The sequence below is a fragment of the Tenebrio molitor genome, chromosome 9 (genome assembly GCF_963966145.1).
Source record: "Tenebrio molitor chromosome 9, icTenMoli1.1, whole genome shotgun sequence".
NCBI lineage: Eukaryota > Metazoa > Arthropoda > Insecta > Coleoptera > Tenebrionidae > Tenebrio > Tenebrio molitor.
The window spans coordinates 17,376,427-17,399,645 of NC_091054.1; the positions used below are offsets into that span (position 1 = coordinate 17,376,427).

Genomic DNA, 23,219 nt, shown 5'->3' on the forward strand with positions numbered 1-23,219 from the left:
CACCATTCATTTGTATGCACAATTGTGCTCTACGTAACAAACTTCTTGTAGTAGCGTTAGTTATCATTTCTTCAGTAACTAAAACAAAAGCCTCCTGAATTCGAACTCTCAGATCAGCCTCTGAATTTATGGGCCGCCGATAAATGATTCAGATCTGGAGACCTGGCAGGCCAATGATGCGGTCCTCTTCGACCGATCCAGCGCTGTGGATATTGGTTATCCAAAATTTCCCGAACGTTTCTGCTAAAATGTGGTGGAACACCATCATGTTGGAACCAGTCATTTATGCGATAAGCAAGAGGTACAATTTCAAGTAAATTAGGTAGCTCCGTGCCAATGAACTGAGCATATCTTGCCCCCGTTAATCTTGCGGGGAATTCAAACAGTCCAATCTAGAGCAGGTGATTGGGAATTTTAACAAATGGAAGGATCCACCACAATTATACTTGCCAAACGATCGCCCAATAGCCCAGTCCACAAATTAACAGAAAACCTATGTTGAAAACGTCTGGGAAATAATTCTCTTGGATTTTCGTCTGCCCAGATATGAAGGTTGTCATAATTGGAACAACCTTACCGGCAAAATAGCGACTCATCAGAAAACAGTATCCCTGACAAGAAGTGTGGAGCATCGTTTTGGTTTATTAACCATAGACAAAACTCTCGCCTAATTGGATAATCCTCGGGCAGAAGATGTTGTACTCGTGTATAGTGGTACGGATGCCTCCTATTATCAGCTAGAACTCTCTGCACGGAACTCTTGGATAAACCCATTTCACGAGAAACTGTTCGAATACTCCGGGTGCCGTCTTCCTCAAAGACATTCAATACGGCTTCCTCGTGTTCGACAGTCCTTACATTTCTTGAAGCACCCCCAACTTCTTCGAACTGGCTGCATCTGACCCGAGCGATTAATTTCAGGATTGTTTTATGATCCGGATGACTTTGTCTTTGTGGAAATTGTTCACGGTACAACCTTACTGCTTCACGTCCATTATTCCCACATCGTTAAAAGTAAGAATCATATCTACGTACCCAGAGGAAGAATACATGTTAAATGATACACTTGAATTAAATATCGCAGCGAAATTGTATAACAAATGTCAAACTGACGTAAACAATCATTCTAATAAATGTAGTGGACCAAATCTAATGGACAGAATTATAGAGGTTTACGGATAAAAAGGAAACCCAGGCAACGCAAAATTGCGATTATTCCACCTTAATGATGCTCAACTCTGATTGGTCAACTTCAGAATGTCTTTTCTCGGTTATCATTTGAGATAGGACCTTTTTTCTTCAAAATACACGTTAATATATTCGCCCTAAGGCTCCCTTTTTTCTCTGGGGAGCCAGTTCTGGGACACCCTGTATATTAGATTGAATTCGGATCTTAAGGTCCCTCATGAGGCTTCGCTGAATTAAGGCCTAAATAATAATAATATTATTATTAATCTATTATAAAATAAATGGAAAAATACTTAGAAAAATGAATGTATAGGTATGTAGAGGTGTCTCAGAGTTGCGAAAAAGCTCCATAACTTGTTTGTTATTAAAGGTATCAACTTCTCTTTTTTTTAGATGATAGCTGCGTTTCTACTGCACACTCGGAAAATATTGCGGTATATATACAGCGTGTCCCAATATTATAAAAACACTAAATTTATGTTTTTTTAAAAGGAACCTAGCCAGTTTGAGTGCATTTTTGGATTCAATGCTAAATTATGAATCAAATCTATAGGGGTCGTTTATACTTATCTGCCATCGTTTTTGATGGCACTTTATTTACCAGAATTTCGAATTGCACGGGTCCGTTCGAAAATTCGTACCTTCCAAATCATTGCACATAAACTAAAATGATTGACGTTGTTTGATTCCTGAATGTTTGCCGCATCTGCTGTACTGAATAACCTGCTCAATCGCATATGGCTACTGCGATTTTTTAAATATAACACACTAAAAATGTCAAAAACTCATTTTTTCAAATGGCACGCCGTATTTATTATTGCACTGGTCGAACGCTCGATCATCGAGAGGATACATTTTTCATCCCCTCCCGAAGGGGTCGGGCTGCTGAGGATTTCCAGAGCCTTTTCAACCACACTGACGGGAAGATTCGGGATGGGTACGGTGAGGATGTGTGTGGAAGGAAGGTGGTAGGTACTGCGAGGTTGATACTGAGACAGCATTCGCCTTATTTGTGATATACAGGGTGGAACAAAAGTATCAAATATTGGCTGTAACTTTTTAATTTGACAATTTATGAAAAAATGTTTAATATAAAAGTTGATTGGTGTATTATCCTGCATCATCTGGTCTTTCTAGTTTGTTCCTATCTTCTTTTGTTTCGCTGCTATGGCAACCAACTTTGGTTTTTTAAATAGCACCCATACATTTTTTGTGTGATTTTCAAATAAGCGTATCTTTCTGTATTCATAAATACAGTTTTGCCATTATGGGGAAAAGGAATAAAATTTAAAAAAAAAATAAACAAAGGTGATAAAATTAACTTACTAAGTAATAAAATGCAATATCAAGAATGCTATGGAAATTTGACAATTTTTGTTGAACGTCATGCATGATAATAAACCGAGTAATAAACCAAACAATTTTTATATTTAATTTGAAAAATTATGAAAAAATGTTTATGCTGCCGCTGAGGCTTATGGCCTTTTCAGGAGAGTGGAAATTAATTTGAATTTAAGTGTAGCAAAAAAAAAGTTCTCTATTAATAACTCGTTATAACTCTATATAATTTTAAAGGCTTAATTGCTAGGGGGGTAGTGGAGTGCGTCTGGGTGGTGGTCCTGGATCAGTTCCGGCCGCGGTTGGGTCCATGGTTGGTGTCCTCTTGGTCCTGTGGGAGCTTGGTGACCTGAAACAAATGTTAGTGGGGAACAGGAATTAAACTATTACACATTTTATTTGGTTCATTTCTCCTCAGATATTCCCACTTTTTTAAAACTGTATTCCATTTTAACATCCAAGAATTTATATTTTTTAAATCGTTTATTGTATTTATTATTTATATTTATTTTTTTCGTTTCTTTATTCACAATTTTACTTCTCTAAACTCAAGCTTTTATTCCTTATTTTCACTATAGTATTTTTACGCCGAAAGAAATATTGACTAAAATCATAAATCACACCAACAAAGAAACAGATCTTAAAGCACCCCATCCGGTAATTTATGGTTGGGGTGTTAAATAACCTCAGCCAAATATTTGGTGGAACCCAACGGGCAAAAGTGACGGTTTCTTACCTGTTGGTGTATGTTTTACGACCCAAAGGGGCCGGCCATAAAGAAAACTTTAGTTGTCCCGATCGGGGTGCGGGACGGGAGAGAAAGACGCCAAAACTGTGGGGACAACACAACATTTATTGATCCTTTTTACAGGGGCGGCTTGCCGGGGTCCGGTACCTCGCAGGGTGCGGTACTATTTGAGCACCGGTCGCTCCTCGCTTGGACGTTCGATCTTGTCGATTCGGTTCAGTGGGACCGAGAAAAGTGGACTCGATGAGGACCGTACAAGTGAATGGCTGGTGGTATGGCCGCCTGGCGGAGTTCCTCCGGAGTCGGGGCTCGCTCCCTGGCCGGCGTGGTGCCCTGTGGTGCCTCCACGAGGTGGTGCGGGTCTGATGGTTGACTGACCGGGAGAATCCGGGGAAAATCTGAAGAGACATAGGCCTATTGTCTGAAATGGCAATTTTTGAACACAGGTTGCATTTAATTTTTTGTTGGAAATGAACTTCTCACTAAGATTCGTACAAAAAAATATGATTTTGCAAAAAAAAAATCTTGGGTCTTAATGGGTTAAACTTCATTTTTGCTCCTCATAACATAATATACTTTTTGGTAATTTAGGGAATTTTGTGACTGTTGGTGACACTTTTATTTCAAAGTTAACATTTACAGTAAAACTTTAAATTTGAATTTAGTGTCATTTTTTGCAAGTGAAATTGCAATTAAAGATAAATTGCCCAGAAATACGGCAAATAGCAGAGAGTAACACAGTAAATTTGCTGCCGGCAATGTGTGTTACCAACTGAAAAAATTTCTACATGTCGTGTGTTAATAACTTATTCACTTTGAATGCGTTAACAGCTTTGTTAAAACAGCAAATTAGAAGAACAAATTTCGACGTTTGGCCTTCCTCGTGTCGTCACACGGCTTGTGTTCTAGATTAAGGCTGGGACTTTCTTAGATTTTGGTATTCGAATAGTTATTCGAAAATTCGAATAATTCGAATAAGTACGATTCCAAGCCTTATTCTGGCCAATGCCACTGGCCAGAGGAATCTAAGGCAAAATTAATTAGGTATATCAGTTATATTAGTTTATTATTGTCCGATAACCCTTTCTCTCCCAGTACAAAATTATCATCCTTGGGAGGCAAAGAGACAGAGCGGATAGAATACAGAATAAGCTTACAATTATGTTTTAGTTTAGATAACAATAATTGTATGTTATTGTTGTTGACAATAACAAAACTTTACGTTCGGGACATCCTGTTGAATTGGTACAGGCTGTAGCTTTGTAACAGTTGGTTGAGTCAGTACATGTTATGGCTTCAAAACAGTCTTTTGAATTTGTACACGTCATGGCTGTATTACAGTTTGTAGACCCAGTACATGTTGCAGCCTCGACACAATTTTGAGAATCGGTACACGTTGCTGCATTTGGACAGTTTCCACAACCAGTGCATTCTGTTGTACAACTAGTACAATCAACACCCCCAGTGCATTGACAATAACATTCGGTACACAAACACATAACTATAACTGCTATTAGAAACCAGTTTTTTGTAAAATCACCCATTTTAAATGCCATAGTTCGGTGTATTGTTGTTATTTATCTTACTGTTTACTTTGATCGACTGCTGAATTCTGCTCTACGCTCTACTATATACTCGTAGGTACCTTATTTCATTATCTTTTTACACAATAATTACAATAACATGTTGTTTATTTTGTGGAATAACAAACTTCCTGCGTCATGTAAATAAAACTATGACTGATATAATATGGATTTTAATCAGTTATTCAAACTATGTGACTTAATTCTAGATAGTCCTATAAAACGGCCTTGCCGAGGAATCGAAATGTATTTTTTGACATTATTCATTATTTTGAAACCAGTGCAAAAACATTACCTTTTCATTAAAATTGTAACTGCATTCTTTTTTTTTATATCGAGCATTATGATTATGTTGGAATGGTGTACTAGAAAATGAAATAAATATATACATATACAGGGTGTCCCAGAACTGGCTCCCCAGAGAAAAAAGGGAGCCTTTGGGCGAATATATTAACGTGTATTTTGAAGAAAAAAAGTCCCATCTCAAATGATAACCGAGAAAAGACATTCTGAAGTTGATCAATCAGAGTTGAACACCATTAAGGTGGAATAATCGCAATTTTGCGTTTCCTAGGTTTCCTTTTTATCCGTAAACCTCTATAATTCTGTCCATTAGATTTGGTCCACTACATTTATTAGAATGATTGTTTACGTCAGTTTGACATTTGTTATGCAATTTCGCTGCGATATTTAATTCAAGTGTATCATTTAACATGTATTTTTCCTCTGAGTACGTAGATATGATTCTTACTTTTGCACGATGAGGGAACAATGCACGTGAAGCAGTAAGGTTGTACCGTGAACAATTTCCGCAAAGACAAAGTCATTCGGATCATAAAACAATCCTGAAATTAATCGCTCGGAGTCGAGAAACGGGTCAGATGCAGCCAGTTCGAAGAGAAGTTGGGGGTGCTCCAAAAAATGTAAGGACTGTCGAATGTCTTTGAGGAAGACGGCACCCGGAGTATTCGAACAGTTTCTCGTGAAATGGGTTTATCCAAGAGTTCGGTGCAGAGAGTTCTAGCTGATAATAGGAGGCAACCGTACCACTATACACGGGTACATCTTCTGCCAGAGGATTATCCAATTAGGCGAGAATTTTGTCTATGGTTAATAAACCAAAACGATGCTCCACACTTCTTGTCACGGATACTGTTTTCTGATGAGTCGCGATTTTGCCGGTAAGGTTGTTCCAATCGGCGATTACAGTTTCGTCCGTAATCCTTTCATGCATAAATTAAAGATTACACTTTCGTCCAAATAGTTCAAAACTGTAAAACTGTAAATATGCAGTTTTGTCCGACGATAGAACAGGTATATAGGTACGCTGGGGTGGCTGGGTTTTATTGCCTACCCTTTGGGGAAAAACCCGGTAACTCCTACCCCTACCCGCACCTGCATCAGTATCGGCAGGACCGTATTTTCAGTTCTCATTGTCTCATTCTGAATTAGTTGCAAAGTAAAATCTAAGTTTGCAAAATGGAAAATTTAGACATCCAAAAAAGTGTTTCTAAACGTGGAAAAGTATTGTTGATTGTTAACAATTATAAGTTCAGTTTTTGTGATAAATTGTTGAATGGTGAGTCGAGATGGAGATGCAGAATTCCAAAGTGCAACGCCACGATCTACACAATTGGTAAAGATTTTTTAATATCACGGCATAATTTAATCCATTCTCACGAGGAACTCAGTAAGTCAGCACTACAAAAACAATTCGTGGCAGTAGCAGCTAAACGTAAGGCTTCTGAAGATATTGGATTGCAACCTAAAAGAATTATCCATTCTGTTTTAAAAGAAAATGAATCTGATCAACTAACCATTGATGACGTAAAATCTGTAAAAAGGAGTATATACGGAGAAAGACGCAAGAAGTTTCCAAAGTTGCCTAAATCTTGTTTGGAATTGCATTGCGCTTTGGAGGACATAAAAGAAAAAATAATTACTAACAGAAAAGAAAATTTTTTGATGATTAACGATATTGAATCGAACATAATAATTTTTTCCTGCGACGTAAATTTAAAGCATTTGTGCAGATGTACTCGTATATTCATGGACGAAACTTTCAAATACTGTCCAAAGTATTTCTTACAATTATTCACACTTCATGGATACTATAATGGGCATTATATTCCGCTGGCATTTTGTTTGCTCAAAGATAAATTAACAGAGACGTATGCAAAATGTCTAACTATTCTATTAAACAAATGTAAGGAAATAAATTTGAAGTTCCAACCAGAAGAAATTGTGATCGACTTCGAAAAATCTATTCACAACGCCGTCAAAATTGTATGGAATGAAGTTAAAATAATAGGCTGTCGATTTCATATTAGTCAAGCATGGTGGAGGAAAGTTCAAGAATTGGGGCTATCTAAGGATTATAAAGAGAGAACCGAAGTTGGAAAATGGATTGGATACTGTTTTGGTCTTCTTTTTTTGGGTAAAAAAAATTACTTATTATTTTGTACAATTTCACATTTAATAAGCAAGTAATAATTAAATGTACATATAGATATAAATCATAAACAATGCACTTCTTCAAGTGGAGTTACATAAGGCAGAGTGCCTAACATACTTGCAGCATTTCCACGTTGAATTGCCAATGAGATTCTTTGGTAGAAGAAAAATTTTGCTCTAGAATCTCCGGATTCAATCATAAGTTTTGCACCAATGAAATCGATAAATGTTTTACATTCCAAACTCCATGGACCTAACGTTTCGAAAGCTAATGCTTTAAAAATATAATTTGCAGACTTTAAATTTTTATATTTGTCATGTTTTCGTTTACTTGCTTCTTCGGCAGCTGATCCTGCAATTATGGAAGTTTTTCTTATGTAAGAATCAGCTAAAGTGTCAACACATGTTACATCCCATATTAGGCGTTGACCTTTACTCCATGGAATGAGTGTAGCACCATCAGGTCTTTTACCATCGTCTCTCAAGAGGCCACATGGTTCAAGAGAGGAGGAAATGTGGATAGAACTTAAGGCTCGCTGGATAATTTGATTTAAATCTGAATGTCTTGAAAATCTGCCCTTATTTTTAGCACAACTAAGTCCGTGACGGCCACCATTTGAAACTGTAAAGCCGCAGTGGCAAGTATGTTTCTCAAAAATTTCAACACCAAAGCGATTTGCTACACATATTTGTAAAATCTTGTTATCCATAAATGTACCGATGTTTCTTGAGGGAAAGGCATGAAGCCAAGCATTAGATTCCTTTCTTTGTGCGGCAAGAAAACGAGCTGAACCAATTTTATCACAAAGATTAATTTCATTGGCGATGATTCTTGTTGTATTGATTATATCCCAGTCTTTTTGTAAAAATGTTTCCGTTGGAAATGTTTTACCATTTAATTCAATCCATAATCCAATAGCTTCTTCAGCAAAATGAACACTAACCTTTTTGTCCGTTTTTGGTAATATTTGAAAGACTAGGTCGTGAACACCATGTATTGAACCAAGGAAGGCTGGCATAGAGATATCTTGAATTTTCCTAATACCGAGACCACCATTTGAAATAGGAAGGGAAGCAAGAGTCCATTGATTTTCATTAAACTTTATGTTTAAAAATTTTTGTAAACTGTTACGAATAGCATTGTCTATTGATTTAATACAAATGGGAAATTTCCAAAAGGGAGATGTTCTAAGTAAAAAATTTAATCTTGGAACAAAGAGACAATTTTTTACCAAAAAATAAGCCGTGTGTGAGTTTAAATTTTCTTGTTCAATATTTTTCAAAAGAAGAAAAACTTTTTCAATTTTCTTTTTGGCAATGAAATCAAAACCATCTTTAAAAATTGGGCTTCCAAGTAATTCTAAATTATTTTTGTTTACTACTAGAATTTCTGATGTTAGCGATTTGAATTTTCTTAAGACATCTTCATCAACAGTATCAGAACAAAAAAAAAGTTCACATTTATTTGGGTTAATATGTAGACCTACTTCCTTGGCCGTCTTGATAATTCTTTTAAAATTTTCAAAAACAATATCAGGAACGTCAGTTATTGTTGCGTCATCTAGATACCAGACGTTTAATTCAGTTGTAATTGATTCAAGGATAGGATGAACATTAATTTTATGTTAATGTAATTTTCATGTATTTTTCTCTTTAAATATTTTTTTTTTCTCTTTCTACAGAACCCGAAAGTGTTGGTGACTGTTTAGTATTCGAACTGAATGAAATCAGGCCACATAATCAACAACTGGAAAAATTCCTAGATTATTTGGTCGAAACTTATATTGACGATGATGCTCCATTTCCACCAAAAATCTGGGCTTCGAAATCAGCTTGCAGCCGAAGAACCACAAACGCATGCGAATCGTTTCATGCTCACTTAAATAAATGTTTCAATTTTAGTAACCTCAACATATTTGTATTTTTAGATATCATACAGAATTATCAGTCTGAAATTTACATACAAATTCAGAGCATTCATACAAAAAAAAACACCTAATATCAGAACCTAGAAACGAGAAAACTACTTAAAAGAAAAAATAAAACAATTAGATGATAACCAAATTACTCGGCTTCAGTTCATTAAATTGACTTCCCACTATTTTAGTTTTTAATTGAATGTAAATATGTATATAAATATAATAAAATTATATATACAGTTTATTTATTTTCCTTGTTGCAAACCCTGTCTTTCGACATGTCTTAATATTGGTAGAGACAGGTACTCAATAAATTTTATTAAGTACAACAGGTACTGCCGGACGAAAGTGCATGTACCCTAAAATTGAGTCCGACCGAAACCGTAGGCTTTGCAGGTAGGGCGTTTTAAGGATTAGGTAATTAAAAGATTTCTCCGGACGAAACTGTATGTACCCGTTCCAATTATCACAACCTTCATATCTGGGCAGAGGAAAATCCAAGAGAATTATTTCCCAGAAGTTTTCAACATAGGTTTTCTGTTAATTTGTGGACTGGGTTATTGGGCGATCGTTTGGCAAGTATAAGTGTGGTGGATCCTTCCATTTGTGAAAATTCCGAATCTCCCGCTCTAGATTGGACCGTTTGAATTCCCCGCAAGATTAACAGGGGCAAGAAATGCTCAGTTCATTGGCACGGAGCTACCTGATCTACTTGAAATTGTACCTCTTGCTTATCGCATAAATGACTGGTTCCAACATGATGGTGCTCCACCACATTTTAGGAGAAACGTTCAGGAAATTTTTGATAACTAATATCCACAGCGCTGGATCGGTCGAGGAGGACCGCATCATTGGCCTGCCAGGTCTCCAGATCTGAATCATTTATCGGCGGCCCATAAATTCAGAGGCTGATCTGAGAGTTCGAATTCAGGAGGCTTTTGTTTCAGTTACTGAAGAAATGATAACTAACGCTACTACAAGAAGTTTGTTACGTAGAGCACAATTGTGCATACAAATGCATCTGCTTTAACATTATTACCTATTTAAATAAATGGTTCTTTTTAGAATCGCCATTTTTATTGTTTTATTTCGAAGTTATTATCTTTTCTTTATACCATACTGTTATTAGGATTTATCAGTACTCAATGCTTGATTGATATGATACCCATAACAGACTAGGCCGTTATTCAAAATTACCAGACCGAGGCCGTTATTTTTGCTACCGTTGCTACGGTTACGGCACAGATGACAACTAAATTTAATTTTTGAAGTAAAGAGAAATGTCAGTTACAAATAAATCATCGTTAAATGTTAAGTATTATTGATATAAAGAAAACTATAAAACAACATACGGCCGATATGGATATAACAGACTCGGTTGATTATAAAATCTCGGCCTGCCTCGATTTTACAATATCTCAACCTCGTCTGTTACATAACCCATATCGGCCTAATACCGTTATATACTATTTACACTTGTCAAGTCTTGATGTTGATGACAGATAAACGTCAACGAATTTTTATATCGGAAAACGTCAAAATTCCAGTTGCCCAAACATTTTATTGATTTGTGCGATATCAGAGATTTTTTGTTGTTGTTTAGCAACTGATCGGATTTTTTAGTAATACCTGAGGATGAGCTTCCGGGATTGGTGAAATTAAAAACTTTATAACTCGGTAATTTGAGCTAGCAGAAAATTTATTTTAGTCAATTTAGAGTCTCTTTTGTTGTCGGCACATGCCTGTTTTCTCTAGGGAGCCAGTTCTGGGACACCCTGTATACATCTGTTTTTTTGTTATCAATGTTTTCATATTAAAAGCAGGGATGGGCGTCGACGCGTCGACTTTATTTGTCGACATCGACACGTCGACAACACGTCATCAATGTCGACGATGTCAATAAAACGTCGACACTGCGTCAACAATATCGACAATGACGGAAATTGTAATAATGTGAGGTTATGTATGACTTAAATCTCACATGCACTGTCGTATATATGCCAACAGCTTATTATACAACATTCACAATTATTTCAAATTCGAAATGTCTATGGAAATCTGACATTTTAGTTGGCAATCAATATTGTGATTTGGCATAATAAATCTATTTTAGGTTATAATTGAATTGTACTAAATCAATTACGGAATTGACAACAAAACGAATATTTAATAACGAAACGTCATATGACAAGACCTGACGCCAAACTAACAAAAAAATATCTTGGATTCTTGGCCTGCTGCGTGTTTAAATCAATCGTGACAGCTAATACAATTGCTCCTACTCGTACTTCATATTAGCTGTGTTAATTGAGCTGTAATTTTAAATTTAGAGATAAGTGTCATAGGTAGACAGGCAAATATGTAAATGCGGAAGCTTTTTGCTGATGCCGGGTGGTATCAGAGAACAACTAATTGAAAGCCGTCAAAGGGTTTGCAAATTGTTTTCTTGGCGTTGCATCAAAATTTTTAAATAAAATAATTTTAGGATATTTATGTGACTCTGAAGGCCAAACTAATAAACCCATGGGACACCAGATGAAGATGTTGGTACCGACCGTTTCATTGTAATTTTACCTTAAAATGTTTTACCATAAGGGTCATTTTTGTCTCATTCATAATTCTTGTCAAATCAGGTAGAAACTCCGAACGAACAGTCATTTCCTCTATTGCAGCGATCGTTCTTAGTGAATTCAGATTTAATTGGGAATACTTTGGGAAATACACCTACACAATGCCGCTGCCTGTATGTGGTGAATATTATAGTTTTATTCTCATAGATCGGCCTTCAGAGTCAGATAAATATGCTATATCTTGAAAGTGTGCAGCACAACTGCTGCACTGCTAAACATTGGATACAAAGTGTCATACTCGGCATTGAAATGTTTATTAAACGCTTTGTTTGGGTCGGTGATGTTTACAACAATTTGGAGCGTTAAAGGGTGCAATTTTTTGAAGCTGCCAGATGTTCGGTTTTGCGTTGAAATTTTCTACCTAACTCGGTCCCGACCGGCCGCAGTCCTGTAGCGAAAACTATTCTAATAAATAATATAATTTTAAAACATAACGGTAAAAATGAATTTCGTATTTGGTTTCATAAATGATAGGTAATTGTATAAATTTGGCGCATATAAATGATCGTTGAGTCATCTGATGTCATAGTCAATAAAGGTTGTAATGATTTGAATACATTACTTTTTCCGCCAAATATTTGAACCTGCGCAAAACGGTAACAAATGTGGTCGTGATCGTCATCGAATCGGAGGAGCCCTACGTTGTGATTTTCTTTTGGCGGAAAAGGTTCGGAATGCAAACGGTGAGGGTTCCAGTTGGAAGAGTGCCGCAAATAAAACACACATGTGAGGGACGCAAAATACCTTTTATTAAAAATGCCTGTAATAACTTGGATGAAAAAGAAATTGAAACGAATACAAAAGACAGAAATTAAGGTTAACGAAGTACAAGAAATTAACTAGTGGAGTACATCACATCACAAAGATAAACGACAAGATGAATGCAACAATATTTAAAATAGCAGAAAAACGGGCACATGGCAGACAAAATGACAGTTTAAAGCTTGCAAAACAAGTAAACAAATTATAAGACAGTTATTACAGACAGGGACGGATGAAAAACCCTCTTCAAAAACCGTATCCCAGGTATTACTCATATTTTACAATTCGATTAATTACAAAAACAATGTTTAACTCGGAACTATGCGGTCAAGGTACGCCTTCGGGAACTTAGAGCTGGAGGTAACAAACTTTCGGTCGCGAGGGGACTCAGAAGAATAATCTGAATCATCTTGAAATCAAGCGACGTTTATAGATATTCGGGGTATTAATGAATGTCAGACTATTTCGCCGACCAAGCAAGAGTGACAGAGCGCCTCGGGGTCGTACGATTAGCATCACTAAACAGCATAAGCGAATATTTAGCTCCACCGTCCCCAACCAACCGTTTCCCGACAAACCCCCGAAATCTCTATAACCTCGACGGAAGCTTCACGAAAGCATCCCGCCGCCGCATAAGCGAAGACCTAGGTCCGCCTCCGCTAACGGTTTTAAATAACCGTAGCTTCCACAGAAATTTACTAAACTACCCCACGACTTCTTGATTGTCACCTAGCTCCCACAGGGGCGCACTTACAACATTTTACTTTAACTTTTCCGAAATCTAGCGGTGCTTAACAACAACAACATAAAGAAAACCCGAGTTTAATTCAATCGAACAACGCGTAACATTAAACGATGCGAAAATTCGACACAACAAAGCGCAACATTAAACAATGATGAAATACACAAAACATAACGCAACATTAAACAAGGATAACATAAGCAAAAACAAACCGCAACATTAAACAAGGAGGAAATAAAAGAGAACAAACGTGCAGTTCAATAACGATAGAATAGAACCACTTTAAATGGCTCAAATATCAGGAAACAACATAAATCACGAATACAATAATCGCTGGTAATGTTAAACAAAAAAGATGGCGGGTCGAGTGCCGCGAAAGTAAAATGTTGGTGAAGAAAAGGAAAATAAAATGGACGCTCGCGGTTCGGACGACGGCTACTAATTTCCGAAATTACAAGATTACAAAAAAAGGACCTCCCGGGAGAAAGATAACGCTTAAAATTAACGAATGGGCGCTTCTTAAAGCAACAGCATGCAACAAAATGAAATCTACAACATACCCTTACCACGTGGTCCTGGTCCCAAAAACAAAACAAAGGACAACGAACGTGAGATAAATAATTACCCGTGTGGATAAAAAAAGAAACTGCCGGATTCTTCACGGGGACACAAAATATTTACCCGGGACGGTAGAGTAATTGGTTCGGATTTAACTTACAAATTTGAGAAACTTGGATCGCTCTTCGCAAGGTGTGTTCGTTTCGAAAAACTAAACAAAAGTGCCCTACCCCCTTCAACCACCCGCGCGAGCCCGTTTTCTCCCCGCTATATTTCCGCTAGTAGTTCCCAGTCTAGCCGCTAGTACCTTCACATTGGGCGCGCTGTTGTGGCGGTACCGGAAACTTAAGTTTAAATTTTAAACTGGGTCACTACAAGGTGATTTTTGCAAATGAAGGTAGTGTGGCTTTTCGTTGTTCTCTTGTTTATTAAGCGATATTATAGCTGAGAGCAATCCTTCTTATTGACCAACCGAACTCAGCTTTAGCATTATTTCCAACTTAACCAAATTGTTAATGCGGACCATGTTCGATTTGATTGTTTTGGATTTTTTTTGACAAGTGTCAAATTTAAAACTTTACATTTACAACCGGTTGCAATCAATTAAATATTAAATATTATGTATTAGCGAAAATCTGCAGTAAGACGTCCTACTTTATTTTAAATTTTATCCAAACTGTATGCGTTGATAATAATCAGACATTCCTATTTATCGCAAAAAAGGCTTCTAGAAAGTAGTTGATGTTCGTTAACAACATGACATAACCTAACTTTATTTTTCAGAATTGAATTTATTTTGAAATGCGTGCAGTTGGGGCCGTTGAAAACTCAGACACTTTGACAACGCCAAACTTTTAGCTTTGTAAATGGTATTGAAAGTGACGTTTCTCAAAATGTCACTCAAACATTATCCACATTAATTTCTCTCGCAATGGCTCTTATACTCACACCGTCCCTCAATCAAACACATTTTTGCAAATCAGATAATTGCGGCATTTCAAAAGTTACGCGCGATTCTGACCTAATATGTCAAATACTGACACTGGCTTTATAATCCTTGATGAAAATCCTGTTTACGCTAATCAAATTTCGGAATTTATACAGAGTGTTTAAATCTTTCCTGTCTGAGATTTCAACGGCCGCAACTGTACATACACCGTTAGAACAAAATTTACATAGAGTGCATTTAAAACCGTCACTTTTCTTAAATTTTTATTTCGAGAGTAAGGATGTTTTCTGAATGCAATTAAAACTTTAATTGTCGGAATCTCGACATTGTTGACATTGTTGATATTGTCGACATTGTTGACAGCTCCCAATTTCTCGACATCTAGCTAATTGTCGACGCGTCGACAATGACATAGTCGACACCGCCCATCCCTGATTAAAAGTTTAAATTTGTAACAGACTGCCATTAATCAAAAGCTTTTTGTATTACTTATTTCTTATTTCATTTGTGTGTAATGAAAAGTTCAATTTGAGATTTATTGTATTCCATTTATTATTTTGAATTCTGTACTTTAGTATGCTGTTGGATTATTATCGTTAAAACCACATCTATCTAAGGCACAATATTTAAACAGCTGATCCGTATCCGTTATCTATATAAGGCCGCTACACACGGACGTTGATGCCTTGAGACCAGCATGTGCATACGTGAACGCGAAAGCAACGTCGTCAATGTGGACGCAAAATAAAGCCACGTTGTTGAATGCACAATCAGAAGAACAAAGAACACCGCCAGAAATTTTGCTAGTACGCTGATGAATGTACGTGCATGTATCAAGACATCCACGTCCATGTGTAACCCGCTATTGTGCATTCACAATCGACTCTTCAACGCCAACGTCGACGCCAAATTTATAAAAACACCCGTTATGTTTTATTTGCATTAAATAATATTAGAAGGATCAGGTTAACTTTTTTTATTCAACATCTGTTTATTATGAACACATAATAATGCCGATTTTGTGTATATTATGAGGTCTATAAAACACTAGTGGACTAATGAACCCATAATTAAACTGTTTTTATAATTAAACAGTTAATTGAACATGAAAAAATGTAATACACAAAATTAGAATTACATGAAAAAGTAATCTCAGATGAAATCATTTGTTGAGGCTTAGGTTAACATCTACAAATTTTTGGGTTTTGATGATGTTTTAAGAACTGTTACAGAAGGAGGTATTGGATAAAACTATGTATTACACTCGTGCCTTAACAGCAAATAAGTCACTTGTATAGGGTTATTATAAATGTTTGTAGTCAACGAGCCCATGAAAACAAATGAAATTTTTTCTTTTGCCGTTTCATACTTCCATACGAAAATGATACGAAGTAGATTATTATTCTTGACATTAGGAGGTTATGTTAACCTTCAAAAAAGATTCTTTGAATTATTAACCACAACAGTGAAGATTCGTTTAAAGAGATTGTTCCAACGTTTTAATACCGTGAGTAACAGTGACTAAAATCCATCAAGTTATTGTCAAAGTGAACTTTAAAGTTCATATGGTTCAATCCATCTCATACGGACAATAAAATTTAATTTTCTCTATTTCAGTTTTGTAAACTTATCCACTGGTGTTCAACCACAGGTGTGTAGAACTGAATTGTTGCTGTTAAATTATTCAATGGGTACTGAATCATTTTTGTTTTAATAAATTTCGATGATGAAACAATGTTAGGTACCAGAGGATTCCAAAAGTGTTGATGGAAAATGAAAGAATAAAATCTTTGTAAATAAAGACATTTTATTTATGTGTTATATGGCAACAAATTAAAGCTATTTGACTGTCTAGCAAGGTTTTATTGTTGTTGATGTGTATTAAATGATGTCCAATGTTATAATGTGAAGGGGCGGGATACAAAAGATGGGCGACGTCAGACAGGTTCCGTGCATGCGTTGATCCAATCTGGAATAGTCATTAACGAAATCAGCAACAAATATGGAAGAAGAGGTATAGTTATTTGTTCTAACTTCTCCCTGACTACAATCAGGTTATGAACTTACAGCAGGACCATGCCTTGTCTGAAAAGAATGACAAATCCAAAGTTCTGTTATCATTCATGTTGTTTAAAAACTAACTGCAATATGCAACATGACGTGGATAATCTGCTGGTTTCAGTTCTTGAAACAATGACACTTTATAAGGGTGCAAATTTAATCTTTTCTTCACAATTATCTGACATGTGCTCAGTGGTACACCTGACTGTGCTGACAGTCTCAGCAATGATGTTCTAGGATTTTGTTCCATTCTATATCTTAAATCTTCACCAACTTGAAGCCTTCTCGATGACTTTTCTTTTAAAACATCTCTAGTTTTGTCTATTCACAATCCATCGAATATGGGTCATTAAAGATTGTTCTTCCATTTCTAAATTAGGAAACTTTGCGAAATATTGATCCTTACATGATTGAATTCTGTTTTCATCTCGTACACCATTTTAATAAAATGAAATAATAATGAAAGTAGTCTGTTCCAGGTGTACCCTATTGCAATCTTAAAAATCCTTTTTATCCTAAAAAAATGTGTTTAGGAGAAACTGATAATTAGAAGAGAGAATTTGGAAGAGAACAGTTAACCTGAAAATAAATTTACTTGAAACTTACAGAATTTTACTAACCCAACTGCTGTATACTCATCGTCGTCTGCTATGGTCGTCTGTGGTCTTAACACTCTTAACTTTTACTAAAGACTTATTTTGATTCGAAGGAAAAAAATGCGGCAATCAGTGATTTGACACTGGCAGTGACTTTTACAGTTTCAGTTGGTCAAGAGTTCACTCATGCCAATATTCCACTAGATACAGTGCACAATCGAAATACTAAAGTCATCCCATCTGGCCGTTTTCCAATATACACTACTAAATCTAGTGATTTTAGTAACTTTTGTGGTATAATAGGATACAACTTTTTTCTACTGTAAATGCAATGCCACAGATAATAATTAAGGTTATGTGTATTTTGAAAAGGTTATAACGTGCGATTTTGTCATTTTTGACAAATCTCTAATCGAGTCCCGCAATCAAGCAAAGTAAACTAGTTTTGAATATTTTACTTAAAATATGGTATCTACAGGTTAATATTAAATACCGGCATTGAAACCAGCAAGTAAGTGTACCTTAAAAACATAAACAGATTTTAATGAAAAGATTTCAGAGCAGGACACAGAGTGAAAGCATCATACATTCAAAATGAAGAGTGCTCAGGAGCACACCCTCTCAAGTCAAACCTGAAGGCCGGAGGTTTTGTAATTAAAAAAAGCGCACAACGGCGCAAATATTTCTTCACTGTTCCATCGTGCGTCGTTTCCATTCTGTGCCTGTGCCCTCGATGCAGAAATTACTCCGTACTTTTCCTTCAGATATCTGTAAGAGATTAAAGCTAACATTTTAAATAAATCAATTTAAATTATCAACTTAGGGCAAAAAATTCCCCAACCATTCGGTAAACTGACATCCTCCCCAAATGTGGACCATTTATTTCCCAAATGTTTTTAAAACACCGGTAAATACTTTGTTTTATCTCTAAAGTGAGTTATTTTCTCTTTATAACACTGCCTGTGGCCTCTCCATGATATCGCTACTTAATCGTATTTTTTTCAATAAATAATCTGACATGAGCACTTCGCGTACGTAGAGCAGGCCGCAAAATTGAATTTCGCAGCCGTTGCCTTTACGAAGGCCGGAAAAGTAAAAGTCATTTTAATATTTATAATTTATTATCACAATTACAACATATCTATCTGCATATTTGCGGTGTAATCTTAGAAAATCTGGATTGCTTACAGTTAAAGTTTGATTTATGCCAGATTTTGTGTACAGAATTGACATCCGGTTTGAAATTCCCGCCAATTTCAAATGGGGCCACCTCAAGGAGTAGGAATCGGTAAGAAAGATCCCCATTATCGATCTATCTACAACAGACACGTACTACTTTACTTTATTTTGCCCTACGGGCTTTAAAGGATTCCTATACCTTACACAGTTCTAAATAAACTTACAATTCCAAAAATAATTCTTTTTTTTTAATTAACATACATTTTCTTTTATTCCCCACCCCTCTCCTTCTCTATCCTTTCCCTCCTCTTCCATACCTCTTTCATCCATCCTATCTCTCTTCCGTCTTCGTTCAGTATTTCTCCCCGTTCCTTTTCCTCCCTCTCTCTCATTTCACCGCATCCTCTCCACATGTGCTCGATCGTCTCTCTCTCCTCACGGCACATCCTGCACATTCTTTCCTCCTCCTCCATCCAGTACTTGTTCTCTCTCTCTTCGTTCCCACATCTAAATCTCGCCATCATTTTCCTTTCTTTCGTGCTCTCCCTTCCCAGATACACCGGAACATCCTCTGTCACGCACCTCTCATACTCCCTGTTGTACCTCGATTCTCTGATTCTCTCCCTTCTCTCTTGCTTGTCCGTATCTCTGTCCCTCTCGCTCAGCTCCGCACACATCCATCTTCCTTCCGCTCTCACTCTTTCCACTTCCTCGCTGGCATACCCGTTCCTCCTACAGTACTTCTCTCTCTCCTTCTCATCCGCGTTCTTTTTCTTTTCTCTATAGCACTCAGTCAGTATCCTGCATTCTTCCCTTCCGCCCATTCTGTCCTCGAACTTTGCCGCTCTCTTTCCCGCTTTTACTCTCAGCTTGCTCCTCTTGCACTCTTCCCTCACTATGTACCCTGGTGTTTCTCTGTCCACTCCTAGCACCCATCTCAAATATTTCTCTTGCACTCTCTCCACCTCCTCCTGTTCCTTCCATCCCCATATCTCTGCTCCGTACATCAGCACGCTCTCCACCATGCTCTCGAACATCATCATTCTCCTCCCGAACTCGCCTCCCCACATTCTCTCTCCTATTCCCCACACACATCCAACTACCTTGTTCGCCTTCCTCACTACCTCTCTCACTTGCGCCCTGACTGTGGCTCTCTCGTTGAAGGTGTAGCCCAAGTACTTAAACTCGCTCACTCTTTCTATCTTGCTTTCTTCCCACTTCCACTCGTTCTCCTCATTCTTCCTCTTTCTCTTGCTGAACACCATCATTTTCGTCTTCTCTACATTCACTTCCAGCTTTTTCTTCCTCACATACTTTTCCAGGTTCCTCATCATTTCTTTCATCTCTCTCTCACTCTTTGCCACAATCACCATGTCGTCCGCAAACGCCAGGCTCCAAACTTTTTCCCTACCCACTACGACCCCCCCCGTCTGCGCTTTCCTCAACATTTCGTCCACGTCCGCTACGTATATCGTGAACAGTAGGAGACTGAGCGGGCAGCCCTGTCTCACTCCCTTTGTCGTCTCAAACCATTCGCCCTCTTTCTCTCCCACCTTCACCTTGTTTCCCGTTCTCGCATATATCTCCTCGACCTTCCGCACCAGCCATTCACTTATTCCTCTTTCTCTCATACATTCAAACATTTTCACTCTGTCAACCTTGTCGAACGCCGCCTTGAAGTCTATGAACAATGCGTACATCCTCCCCCCTTTCTTCCTCAATTCGTTCCTTGCTAAATGGTCCAGGATGTACACATTGTCCACAGTACCCCTTCCCTTTCTGAACCCTGCCTGACTATCCGGCAACACTCCCTTTTCCTCGATTTCCCTCTTCATCCTTTCGCTCAAAACAGACGCATACAACTTATACCCCGTGTTCAGGAGAGTTATTCCTCGGTAGTTTTCCGCTCTATTTTTCTCGCCTTTTTTAAAAATTGGGCAGATTACGCCTTCTCTCCAGTCCGCCGGGAATCCCTCTCCTCTCCATACCCCATTCATCAGTTCAACCATTCTCTCTACCATTCTTTCAGTCCCATACATCCACGCTTCATTTTGCACCCCGTCCCATCCCGGTGCCTTTCTCTTTTTCAAGTGTCTTATGTGTCTTTCCACCTCTTCCGCTGTGATTTCTGTTTCCTCCATCACCGTCTGCTTCTCTTTCCTTTGTGTTCCCAGCTTTCCTTCTTCTTTCCTCCCTTCCAGCAGTTCCATGAAGTACTCTTCCCATTCTTGTATTGTTATTTTCTCGCTCACTGGTTCCTTTTTCTTCCTCTCTCTGTTTATGTATTTCCACACCTCCCTCTCTGTTCTTATTTCTTTTATCTCTTTCTCCTCCCTTTCCCTCCTCTGCTTCTTCTTCTCTCTACATCTCTCTCTGTATCTTCTTTTCGCTTCTAGGAATCTGCTTCTGTCAATTTCGTTCCTCCTCCATCCTCTCAGCGCCTTTACCACTTCCCTCTTTGCTTGCTGACATTCTCTGTCCCACCATCCATTTTTCTTTCCTGCCCCTTTCGCTCCCCTTACTATCACCTCCTTTTTCTTCGTCGCTTTCTCGATCACTTCCTTTAGCTCTGTCACCATCTTCTCTATTTCCTGCTCCTTGAATGTTGCTTCCTCCAGTCTCCTCCTGTACTCTCTCACTCCCTGTTCACTCCACACTTTTACTATCACCTTCTTCTCCTCCTCTCTCGTTCCTCCCCTTTCCCTTTCTTCTTGGTTCGTTCCCTCTATGGTAATTTCTAGAGGGAGATGGTCGGAGTCCACTCTTTCTCCCACTTTGAACTCTTTCACTCTCTCCCATGCTGCCTCATTTACTATTGCGTAGTCTATGACTGTTTCCCCCCGCTGCCTACGTATGTCACTTCCCCTTCCTCATCCCCTCGTTTATTCCCGTTCAGCACTTCCCATCCATTTTCTTCTATCCACTCTATCAGCCCTTCCCCTTTGCATTTTCCACTTTTTCTTTCGTTTTTCTTTTCCCATCCCCTTTCTCTTCTTCCCAGTTTCTGGCTCCTCTCTCTCCAATTCTTCCGTTAAAATCACCCCCTAACAGCATGCATTCTTCCCTGTCCATCTTCATTGTGTTCTCGACCCGTCTTGTTGTTTTCCCCATCTCCTTGCTATATACTGTTACTATTTTCCACCATTCGTTATCTATATGAACGTTTCTTTCCATGTATCCTTCTTCTACCCCCTTTTCTTTTCGTTTCTCTTCAATTCCCAACTTCACCCATGTTATTATTCCCCCTGCAGCTCTTCCTCTTTTTCTTTCTCTTTTTGCCCATTGTCCTTCCCATTTGTATTCTTTCGGTAGCGTCCTTTCTACTTTTTCCCAGCTCTGTTCCTCCACCCAAGTCTCCACCAGTCCCACTACCTCGAATTGTCGTACATAGTCCCAACATTTATCCCCTCTTTTTCTTAATCCCGCTACGTTCCAATATAATACTTATGCTCCTTTCCTCTCTTTCGTACCTTGTTTCTCTTGTTCCCCTTTGTGCTTTCCTTCCGTTTTCCCTTTTTTTTGTCCATCTACCTTTTTCTTTATCCTTTGTCCATTTCCGTTGTCTCCCTTTCCTCCATCCCCTCTTCCTACCTCTACTGAAAAACCTCCAGTCTCCCCTTTTCTTCATTCCATCTCATCTGCACCCCCTCTATGGTTATTTTCATGTACCCAACTTTTAGATCTTTCTCTTGTCTTTTCTCTTCTCTGGCGATGGCTCGTATTTTTTTCTGTATTTCCCTTTCCTTCCTTGTGAGGTCGTTGTCAATAAATATTTTCTCTGTTGCTTTATTTCCTCTCAATTTTCCTTTCTGCTTCATTACCTTTTCTTTCCCACTCCACTCTTCTATTTCCACTAGTATTTGGTCCTTGTTTATGTTGTAGCAATCTTTAACTTTCGCTTCCCCTATGTTTTCTTTTATAAATTTTTCTACTTCCTCTTTGCTCTGCTGCTTGCTACTTCCCTCACTTCTCCATCCCGTTATCACTATGTTATTTTTTCTTCTTCTTCTTTCTTCATTCTCCATTTTCGTTTCCAGCTGTGCTACTCTCTCAGACATGCTGTTTTTCTCCTCCTCCCATTTCTTTTCTTTATTCTTAAATTCTTCCCATAGTTGTTCTATTTCTCTCTTGACTTCTTGATTCACTTTTCTCAGCTCCTTTATTTCCTCTGTAATTTCCCTTTTCACTTCCTCCAGCTTTTTCAATATCTTTTCCATTTTCCTGCCTGATTTCTTCTCCACTTCCGGTGACCTTGCGGTTTTTTTACTTGTCCCAAATACCTTTTCTTCCTCCTCCTCTTCTTCTTGTCTTCCTGTCTTTCCTTTTCCCGTTCTTTTCCTTTTTTTTTTGTCTTCCTGGGACGCCTCCCCCTTCCTTGGCTAAAAGAACGGTTTCTGCTTCCCTCGCTCATAGGCTTGCTCTTTACCTCCTTGATGTCGCTGTTTTCCGTTTGTTTAACACTTCTCTTCTTTGGGGTGTTTTCTGCCTCCCCACACCGCTCAGCCTCTTCCT

General features: G+C 37.9%; 2 protein-coding genes across 2 annotated transcripts; both read right to left on the reverse strand.

The window, feature by feature from the left end:
- Positions 1 to 18,961: 18,961 nt before the first annotated feature.
- On the reverse strand, positions 18,962 to 20,128 carry LOC138138711 (golgin subfamily A member 6-like protein 7). The gene is made up of 2 exons (XM_069058712.1): positions 19,266 to 20,128; positions 18,962 to 19,220 (listed from the first exon to the last, which is right to left on the reverse strand). The coding sequence occupies exons 1-2, from the start codon at positions 20,078 to 20,080 to the stop codon at positions 18,977 to 18,979; spliced, it is 1,059 nt and encodes a 352-aa protein (XP_068914813.1). The 5' UTR covers positions 20,081 to 20,128; the 3' UTR covers positions 18,962 to 18,976.
- A 2,172-nt stretch (positions 20,129 to 22,300) lies between these two features.
- On the reverse strand, positions 22,301 to 22,924 carry LOC138138620 (uncharacterized protein PF3D7_1120000-like). Its single transcript, XM_069058608.1, has one exon. The coding sequence runs from the start codon at positions 22,922 to 22,924 to the stop codon at positions 22,301 to 22,303; it is 624 nt and encodes a 207-aa protein (XP_068914709.1).
- Between the last annotated feature and the right edge of the window lie 295 nt (positions 22,925 to 23,219).

Bases quoted from the DNA above. Each gene is read 5' to 3' on its own strand.
- LOC138138620 (XM_069058608.1), bottom strand. From the start codon at position 22,924: ATGGAAAAGATATTGAAAAAGCTGGAGGAAGTGAAAAGGGAAATTACA.
- LOC138138711 (XM_069058712.1), bottom strand. From the start codon at position 20,080: ATGGTGATTGTGGCAAAGAGTGAGAGAGAGATGAAAGAAATGATGAGG. The intron at 19,221-19,265 runs GTATCTGGGAAG...AATGATGGCGAG, and splicing joins GTGACAGAGGATGTTCCGGT to ATTTAGATGTGGGAACGAAG.